Source organism: Rhincodon typus, chromosome 31 (assembly GCF_021869965.1).
Source record: "Rhincodon typus isolate 14 chromosome 31, sRhiTyp1.1, whole genome shotgun sequence".
Lineage (NCBI taxonomy): Eukaryota > Metazoa > Chordata > Chondrichthyes > Orectolobiformes > Rhincodontidae > Rhincodon > Rhincodon typus.
In genome coordinates, this window is record NC_063362.1 from 21,492,627 (window position 1) to 21,503,479 (window position 10,853).

The 10,853-nt window shown below is 40.8% G+C and overlaps 1 protein-coding gene across 2 annotated transcripts in view; it reads right to left on the reverse strand.

Moving 5' to 3' along the window:
- clcnk (chloride channel K) overlaps positions 1-10,853 on the reverse strand; it is a 53,614-nt gene that overhangs the window by 34,087 nt on the left and 8,674 nt on the right. For both annotated transcript variants that reach the window (XM_048615121.1, XM_048615122.1), the window contains exons 2-3: positions 10,464-10,592; positions 6,563-6,691 (exon numbers count right to left, since the gene is read on the reverse strand). In XM_048615121.1, the coding sequence (XP_048471078.1) occupies positions 6,563-6,691; positions 10,464-10,592 (258 nt within the window). The remainder of the gene's footprint in view (positions 1-6,562; positions 6,692-10,463; positions 10,593-10,853) is intronic.

Consider the following 10,853-nt stretch of genomic DNA (forward strand, 5'->3'; position numbering starts at 1 on the left):
CTGGTTCACAGACATTGGGAATATCCTTCCTGCATTTACCCTGCCTAGTCTTGTAAGAACTTTATAGGTTATTAGTATAACCGTCCTCATTCTCCTACACTCCAGGGAATATAGTCTTCGTATCTCAGTCATGTCACATCTCTTCCAGCTATGCCCACCTTGAAGAACTTCTGCTCCTCTCTCTGACATGATTTCTGCTCTAATCTTTCTTCCTGTTCCACCTGTCTGTTCACTCCTTTCCTCCACCCCACCCAACTATGCACATTCTCCCCATGTCTGCGTGGGTTTCCTCCGGGTGCTCCAGTTTCCTCTCACAGTCCAAAGATGTGCAGGTAGGTGGATTGGCCACGCTAAATTGCCCAAAGTGTCCAGTGATGTTTAAGTTATTTGGGTTAGACATGAGGAAATGCAGAGGTAAGGGAATGAGTCAGGGTGGGATGTCTTCGGAGGGGCGTTGTGGACTTGTTGGGCCGAATGGCCTGTTTCCACACTGTAGGGATTCTATGATTCTTACCCTCTATTGCTCCATTAAAAAAAACTCTTTGAATGGCTTTGCATTATATTTTGTTTGATGATATTCTTGCATGATGTCTTGGGATGTTTTATTTTGACAAAAGGGTTCTACAAATATAATTTGTTGCTGTGCTCTGTCTCTTTGAATCTTCTTGTTTCATTCTGAATCTCTTTAATCAACCTTTGCCCCGGCACTGAAATGCTAACAGGCCGTAGCACTGAAATGTTAACAGGCCCTAAATAAATTTGCGAATGATATCCTCTGTGACTGTGGCTGTGATACACCAACTCCTCTGTTGTTTATAGCAAAAATTCCTGACAGGACAGGCCCTTACCTTTGTGAAAATTACATGACATTGAGGTATAAAGTTCCGATACAAAGGTAGCCTCCTCACCTTCAGACATTCTCTCAGCCACAGTGGAGTCAATGTGGTTAGTCAATCAGTTAATAGACAGTAACACCAGTAAACAGAGAACCTACAGTACGTGTATGAGTCTCTGGTATCATAGCCTTGTAAATAGTTAGCACTGCAAATTGTAGTGATTAGAATGAGGGCCAAGTGGATCCATTGACTATGAGATCCTTGATTAGGGTTATTAACCTGGGCCAATCGGGGAGCTCTGGATGACAGATATAAACAGGGGTCTCAGACAGTCTCCTCATTTTAGGGACTGGCTCTGAGCTAGCTGGTTGGAGTCTGTGTGCTATGCACATGCAAATAATGGGTGACTTGGCGACGGTATGTCGCCTTCTGCACAATTATTTCACAAATAAGCTTCAAGTATCTAACTCATGAAAACCTGGCTCTGTGTTATATGGTATGTGGACTAACATAAAGTAAAGCAAACTTCATCATCCTCTCCAAAATATTTATAGTTTTGACCAAACTTTCTCCTTCCAACATCTCTCCTTTGGTTTTCTCCTCCAAAAGAGACACTGAGGTCCATTAAGATAAAACAAAGAACTGTGGATGCTGGAAATCTGAAACAAGTACAAAAATTACTGGAGAAACTCAGCAGGTCTGACAGTATCTGTGGAAAGGAAAACAGAGTTAGCGTTTCGAGGCCAGTGACCCTTCATTAGAACTGGACTCGAATCATTAACTATATGCTTCTCTCTACAGAAGCTGCCAGACCTGCTGAGTTTCTCCAGCAATTTCTGTATCCCATTGCTTTGCTTCTATAGTTACCCCAGCTGAGATTGTCCACTTCAGCATCTAGCAGAGAACAAAGTAAAGGAACTTACAGACTCAGAGCTGTGGTCACTTGTGAAAGGATATTGATGGTCTCATTTCTCATAGAATTATATGGAAGTTGCAAGAATTTATTTTAATCCAGTACTGTTGCACCATCTTACCATTTGTCATTGCTGGGGTTTGGAGGGCTTAAATCATCCTAGAATGCCTACAGTGTGGAAACAGGCCCTTCGGCCCAACAAGTCCACACCAAACCGCAAAGCATCCCACCCAGACCCACCCCACTATAACCCACCTAATCTACACAGCCCTGAATTTAGCATGGCTAATCCACCTAGCGTGCACATCTTTGGACTGTGGGAGGAAGCCGGAGCACCCAGAGGAAACCCACACAGACACGGGGAGAATGTGCAAACTCCACACAGACAGTCACCTGAAGGTGGAATTGAACCCGGGTCCCTGGCGCTGTGAGGCAGCAGTGCTAACCACTGAGCCACCGTTATAGGAAGAGACTGAATAGGCTGGAGTTATTTTCCCTGGAATGTCGGAGGCTGAGCAGTGACCTTATAGAGGTGTATAAAATTATGAGGAGCATAGATAGGGTGAATAGCCAAGGTTTTTCTCCCCAGAGTAGGGGAGTCAAAAATGAGAGGGCATCGGTTTAAGGTGCGAGGGGGAAGGGAAGATTTGAAAGGAACCCAAGATACAACTTTTTCTGGCAGACTGTGGTGTGTGTATGAAGATGAGCTGCCAAAGCACGTGGTGGAGGCTGGTACAATTACAACATTTAAAAGGCGTCTGGAAGGGTATATGAATTGTACGGGCTCAGAGGGATAGGGGCCAAATGCTGGTAAATGGGACTAGATTAATTTAGGATATCTGGTCAGCACGGACAAGTTGGACTGGAGGCTCTGTTTCCGTGCAGTACAACTCTGTGACTTTGTGATTCTATGTATGAGAAATGCAGAAGGAAAAGTTGATGAAAAACTCATGTTGTCTTAGAAATGCTTCCTTATGTTACAACAGCAGTAACACTTTACCAATAGACATTGGCTTTGAGATATCCTGAAGTCATGAAAGACATGATATAAATTTATTGCAAGTTATTTTATTATTTTCTTCTATAATAAAATGTATTGTTTTGTTTAGTTTAGTTTTAAATGTTCAATGCTGCCTGTTAATTCTACTTCGTAATTCCTGACTGCACAACGAACTTGTTGCAGTAATGCATGAAGTCAATTGGGGGCACTCTATTCACATAGCACTGCACTTCATAAGCCAAGTAACATTGAAAAGGTTGCAGTGTGTCCAACATTATAGCCAGTCAAGACAAGCAATACATTGAACTGAGTACATCAGTATTGTAACTCCTGCAGCACATCAGTGATATAACCAGTGACTGGCAGTGTGCTAAAAAAACATTTTTCCAAACATTCAGTATTAAATGGTAAGACATCCATCGCTGTCAGGAAATTGGTTGAGGGTGTAGAAATATAGACATAGAAATTAGGAACCTTCGGCCCATTGAGCCTGCTCCATCATTCAATATGATCACGGCTGATCATTCAACTCAGTATACTCTTCGTGCTTTCACCCCATACCCTTTGACCCTAAGAATTAGAATCTCCTTTTGAAAACATTCAATGTTTTGGCCTCAATTGCTTTCTGAGGCAGAGAATTCCACAGCTCACAACTCTCTGGATGAAGAAATTTCTCCTCATCTCAGTCCTAAATGACATATCCCATATCCTTAGACTAGGACCCCTGGTTCTGGATTCCCTAGTCATCAAGAATATCTTTCCTGCGTTTACCTTGTCTAGTACTGTAAGAATTTTTATGTCTTTCTGTTGGATCCCTCCTCATTCACTCCTGTGAATAAAGTCTGAACAAATTCAATCTCTCTTCATATGTCAGTCCTGCCACCTCTTTTCCAGGTTTATCCACTTTAAAGAAGTTCTATTCCAGTCTCTGATCGGATTTCAGGCCTAATCTTTCTTCTTGTTCCACCTATCCACTCACTCCTTCTCCACTCAACCTCTATTATCTCATTAAGACTACCTTTTCCTAGAAAATATCAGTTCTAAAGAAGGGTCAGTGGATCTGAAACGTTAACTCTGCTTTGTCCCCACAGATGCTGAGTTTCTCTAGCAATTTCTGTTTGTTTGCTTCTGCCATTCCAGGAATCAGTCTTGTAAACCTTTGTTGCGCTCCATCCATAACCAGAACATCACTCCTCAGATAAGGAGACCAAAACTGCACACTATACTCCTGATGTAATCTCACCAAATTCCTGTACAATTGCATCAAGACATCCCTTCCCCTGTACTTAAATCCTCTTGCTCTGAGGCCTACATACCATTTGCCTTCTCCACTACCTGCTGCACCCACAGGTTTACTTTCAGTGACTGGTGAACAAGGACACCCAGATCTCATCACACCTCTCTGTTTCCCAATCTATCACCATTCCGATAATAATCTGCCTTCCTGTTTCTGATATCAAAATGGATAACCTCACGTGTATCCACTTTATAATGCCATGCATTTACCCACTCACTCAACTTGTCCAAATCACATTGCAACAGCTCTGCATTCTCTTCACAGCTCACACTCCGACCCAGCTTTGTGTCATCCGCAAACTTGAAGATATTACATTTCATTTCCTCATCTACATCATGTATTGTCATTGTTGAATTCTATCTTCACCCAATTTTCAAAGTGGAATTCTACCATTACAAAAATAACATGCATTTGTGCAGTGCCTTTAATGCTGAAAAAGTCCCATGTTACCGTACTGAGGGGGAGAGGAAAACAAATAACATTAAAGCAAGAGAAGTCAAGTGCAAATGACTGGAAGTTTGGTCAAGAAGTTGGTTCTTTAAATTTTTTTTAAAGCAGAGACAGAAGAGGAGAGGCAGTGGGTTTAGGGAGGGAGGTTAAGTTTAAATGAGTGTGGCAAAAAGTCCATGCTGGAAAATTGAGAATTAAACCAGAGCTGAAGAATGTTGAAGATGTAAAAGTGGGGCAAGTTCACAAAAGGATTTGAAGATGAATGCAAAGAATTTAAATTTGATAAATTGATGGCCTTGGATAAAAATTAGGTTAGCACAGATTTGGATAATTGGTGCTTCATGCATTTTGAACCAGTTGGAACTCATGAAGGATTAGAGGACAACAAAGAGGGCTTTAGAGTAAGTGACATGGAGGTGATAACATTGTGCAGCACACATAGTGTTGCTGAGGTCAACATATGGAGTTTCAGGAATGGATTAGATATAAGGTTTAGAGCTAGATTCAGGGATAAGCAAAATACTGAGGTTGTATATGTCATTTATGGCTTCTAGTTACCAACCATTGGCAGCTTGTGGTTAGGGGACTTTGTTGCCAACAATCCTTCATTCTACTCTGAGTTTCAGGGCCTGTATAATTTATCAGTGGTAGTGGATGGACCACCGGTGAGCCTTAGCAAGAACAAGCACTTCTCTTTCACTACAAAAAGCAGTTTATTGCATACTAGTAAGAGGTACTGAAGCCTATCAGGAACTAGAGGTGACATATCTGTCCCCAGTGGGACCTTATTCTATACTGCCTGATTCTTCTTCCAAACATTCTGTGGCATCTTCGGATTGGGCGGAGCTCAATGCAATTTCAATATTAACTCCTTTAGAACCAAACTCTTACACAACAGTAAATATTTCACTTCAGCCTGAGCAGGTAGTCAGAGGGGAGGATGAAGTCAGTGGCAAGGGAGTGACATATGTGGCAGAGCTTTGAAGGGAAGTCTGATTAGTGTACAAATGGCCCATTACTGTGTCCTCTGACACCAATGTATTGTCAATGGTCAATCATCAACCATTGGCCCAGCAAAGATGTGCAATGATCAGATTGAGAATTGGATCAGGGAACCTACTGGTCCATACTTACTGACTTAGTAAGTTGGCCACAAAAGGAGATTTCGAGATGGTGGACAGGAGACAATTGTGGCTGTAAGAGCTGCTCCTTTCTTTGAGGTTTATTTCAGAGCTGGAGCTGACTTCTTCAATTTCATTGAGCAGTAGTTACTGTTTATTAAGCTGTTGCTTTGTTTTGAAACTTTGAAATAAAATCAAAACATCAGTTCTTTAAAACAGGAGCAAAGAGAGACAGCAGGAGTCTACATGGGAGACTGAAAAGGCTGGAAGTTCACAGCTGACTGAGCAGGCAGTGAACTTTCACAGCCGATTGCCTGCGCTGTGAAATTACAAGCATCTCTGGACACTGGAGTTCGGTCTAAGAGGTGGTGGAAGCTGGTACAATTACAACATTTGAAAAGCATTTGTTTGGGTGTATGAATAGAAAGAGTTTAGAGGGATATGGGCCAAATGCTGGCAAATGGGACTAGATTAATTTAAGATATCTGGTTGGCATGGACAAGTTGGACTAAAGGGTCTGTTTCCATGCTGTACATCTCTATGACTCTCTAAAAGGTCAAATTCATCCATCTGTACTTCCATTGGGTGCTGTGCTCAAATCAATACCACAGTATTTAGCACTATCAACTCCATGTCCATTGAACGCTGATACCAGCTGGAAACAGAGGAGCAATGAATTTACCTAATCTCTCAGTGGACCTTTGCTAATGACGTCTTCACTACACTGCATTTTTATCTAGTTTGAAACTCTAACTCTACTACTGGAATTTATGGATCGACTTTGAGTGACTAACTCTGCATTTCAGTTCACCTTGACGTGGGAACATTCTTCTCAGTAGATGAGATTAAGTCGTTGTATTTTGAGAAATGCCCATAGCGCTGATGGGAAATGGGATCATATAAATACTGTTTGCTCTATAAATACACTGCCAGTGGCAGACATACCTCCTGACTGTGGTGACACACACTGAGAGAAGCCGGTGGAGAATGTGGTCATTGCAATAGGATACACCGTCCAAGAGATGTATTGTAGGAGAGTGCTGCCTTCCATCTGCTCAAAGAGCCACCGATGAGCTGTGGAGACACACAAAGAATGTAAAACATCAAATCCACAATGAACTAAACAGGCTGGATCTGGATTCTTGTCAAATTCAATTTGGAAACGTGATCAAACTATTTTGTACTTGCTAAAATTGTTTCCACTGCTCATATCAAGGCATGGCAATATCTGATTTCAAACAGACAATTTGGAGAAATTACAGTTTGCTCAATTCCACTTAAATTATCTAATTGGTCTTATGGTCTAACTGAATCTGTTAAAACTAACTGCTGGTCAAAAACTGAGAGACTGTTGCAGCATTCAATTATTTCAGGAAATACCAAGCAGTAATTAATGTGAAGAATTGCAAAGGCAAGACAAGGACAGAAGGTAAAGGAGCAGGAAAGGGACACATAGTTTTAATTATTTACTAAACACATACATTCATTACAACTAATGCAACAGCATAATTTGATTTTACTCAAACAGAAACAAAGATTTTAAGGCATAATATTCCTCATTATCAATATTACTTTTAACTTTAGATATTTTTCAATCAACTTGTTCAGAGATGTTATAAACCACTAGAGAAAGGGGGATTTGAACCCAGGTCTCTAGGATCAGAGATCGGGACACTACCACTGCACTACAAAGATGCACTTTTAGTATTTTCATCTATTCAGGAATGTTATGATACACCTCTGGATCAGAGGTAGGAACACTACCACTGCACCACAAGAGCCCCTTCTTAGTGGTGTTACTGAAAATGTAAATAGCAGAAGATGGTTTTGATCCATCAATCTCTGGGCTAGGTACACTCCTTTGCACCACTCTGGGAACTAAAATCACAAACCAAGCAACCCACCACTCTGGATGATTGGCAAGATTCAAATCCAGGTCCTCAGAACATTACCTGGGTCTCTGGATTAATAGTCTAACAATAATACCATTCAACCTTTACATCCCAATCATTTTCAACCTTAACATACGAATTGAAATTGTCAACACATAGGCTCTTGGACACTGCCCTTAGCAGTCAGGTGATCTAAATCAATACTACTTTTTAAATGAGGATTTATCATGAATGCCGCTTGCTCTTATGTTTAGCTATGAATTGATCATTGTAGGAAACATGATTAGAAAAGATTTGGAGGGATATGGCCAAAGCGCAGGCAGGTGGGACTAGTTTAGTTTAGGATTATGGTCGGCATGGACTGGTTGGACCGAGGAGTCTGTTTCCGTGCTGTTTGACTCTATGAAACATCCTCACTGGTGGTTAAAGGCAAAACTATGCAGATGGGAAATGCTAGAGTTTCAAACTACAGTCTGTGCTGCCAATTCATCTCAAGGAGGAGATGTCCAATTGACCACGGTCTCCCTGGTGTAGAGAAAGAGAAATATGTCCATTCAGCCCTGATCACTGGGGACTGCTGCTGGACAGTGTAAATGATTTAATGATGGATAAAGAACATTGAACTTAGCTAAGATGCCCTGTACACCAACTTCCTTGGTTAACATGAAGATTCCCAATTGGAAGTAAGTGCCAGTACTGTAAAAAGTGTGGATCTCTGGTATTTTCTGTTATATCACAGTATAACACAAAGGGACTTGAGTCTAAAGAATGAACTTTTATTTTCAAATCTCCAGGTCTTTTTCCGTTTTACATATTTATGGTGAGTTTTTAACAGGTTCCCCACCTGTAAGTGTCTTAGACATTTGTAGCAGATGCATGGGAAAACCACCACAAATGTGTATGTTCCCTTCCATGTTGTACTCGATCCTGACTTGGAATTATACCGCTGTTCCTTCACAGTCAAAATCCTGGAAGTACATTTCTAACTGCACTGTGGGGGTCCCTTTGTTCCAACGACTGAAGCAGTTCAAGAAGGCAGCTCACCACCCCTTCTCATTTGCAATTAGGGATGGGCAATTAATTTTGGCCAACCAGCAACATTCAAATTCCATGAATAAAATAAGTAAGTAAGGCCAGAAGACCACAAGTCATGGAAAGGTGTCCAATATTTGTATCAAAAGTTAACATTTCTTCAGGTTATTCAGAGATTTTAACATTTTAAAGGAAACAAAACAGAAGCTGCTGGAGAAACTCAGCAGGAAAAACAAAGTTAACATTTCAAGTCCAGTGACCCTTCATTAGAAATGGACTCAAAACGGGAGCTCTGTGTTTCTCTACACATATTCTGTCAGTCTTGTTGAGATACCTCTGGCCCTTTCTATTTTTATTTCAGATCTCCAGCACCTGCAGTTCTTTCTTTTATTCTTTCATCATTTTAAAGGACCTTCTGCCATCCTTTAGCAATCCTGGTAATGAGAGAAAAGTTGCATGCGACAATCACACACTGTGATTTTGACTGTTGTGATGATACTATGGCTTTAAGAGGTGTATTTTGTCCTGGTTTATTTTGAAAAGAGGTTTTAAGACAGAGGTGAAGTGCTGTCTATGAAAACCCATAAAATAAACAGTTTGTGAGGGCTTGGTTTTTTTTTAAGTTGGAACAATAGAAGCAGCCTGAATGGGTGGGGTCAAGCTCCCACAGAACCAGGATTTTTAGTTTTAGTTTTCAGTAGCAGTTGCTGGAGTCTTGAAGCTGGATGTGGCAGCTGTTCGTCCTCTCTCTGTCAGAGCTAAAAGCTAGAGGTTCTCTTCCTGCTGCTGGAGTTGCCTGTGAGACAACCTGTTTTACTGACTTTGCCTTTGCCAAGGGTGTGTTTTTGAGATGTTACTATATTGGAACAGTTACTGTTTAGTAATTAAATAATCTAGTATTCTGTTAAGTTTTCCAATAGAGTTGTTATTTAATTTCTTCTTTCTTTTGATGTATTTTAAGTATAGTGTTTTATGTATAGTCTGCTTAGTGTCAAGTAGTTTGACTAATCAAATGCATCTGGAACATGGCACTTATCTTTAAAATATGAAAAAGTCAGGATCTAGGCCATCTTCTAAATATATTTTAAGGGGATTCGGTCTGGTCCATAACACTGTCCATTATGAAAATTTGGGCAAATGTTTTCCATGTCCACCATAACTTCCTACAGACAATCCCAGAACTAGCAGGAATTGCCAGAGAGGTGGAGTGTCACTGTCCAGGTGATATCCTGCTCCGAGAAACTGCAGTTAGAGGTGCTGGATAAATGCATATCAGAATTCGCAACTTTGGTGAACAATTGCAAAATAATGATGGATGTTCACTTAGTAAAATTGTTTGATTTGCTTTGTGCGAAAGGCGTTTTATAACAAAGGTAGTGCAAATAACTAAAGTTGAGTCACCATGTGGCTAAGCATGTGGTTGAGCAGAAATTTCAACTGGACAAGACTGCTAGAAAGGGATGTAATTTCTGCAGGACATCTGCACGCTGCCTTCAAGAAAATCCTGGGAAAATCAGCAAAACTAAAAATTCAAACAAAAAGGTAGTTATCAACAACGAAAAGAAAACTGTGACCAGCACCTTCCTCCAGAAATTGATTGTAACCGCAAGCAATTATCTGTGTGGGATTGTAAGAAAGCCAAAACAAATTGTCCATCTTGTAATCGGTCACTTAACTGGGGTCCTTAGTTTTGGGTGGTCAGGACACGTGCCAGGTACATCTAACATACTATGTGAACTTGCAGCCAAGTGAGAATTATAGCTTAAAAAAGGATGGCTGTCTGTCTCACTGATATAACAGCATCTTGTTGATCAACATGTGAATAATTTACAGTTTTGCCAGCCACAAGGAACATGGAATGATATAGCATTGGCAACAAAGGTACAGCGAAACAGAGAACATAAACACTTGTCTTTGCTTACCTTTGAGAAGTTTGACCACTGTGAAGTCCAGTGCAAAACTAATGAGAGCCATCAACATGCCAAGAATGAAGAGAAAATACCAGTCATCTCCTACCTGGAAAAGCTGGCGTTTGACAAATCCCAAACATCCTGCAGGACACAACAAATGAAGCATAAAAATGATTGTTAATAAGTTCATACAAGAGACTGCCAGTATAGAGACTGCTAGGTTTATCATTAACCTGTATTTTGTGGTAATAGTAACAGTGGCATTATCAGTTCTCACTCTTATTATAGCATAAATCAGACAGCTACCTCTGGAATCCACATGTGTGCATTTAAACAAGGAAGATAGAAAGTTACTGAGACAACAAGGTGCAGAGCTGGATGAACACAGCAGGCCAAGCAGCA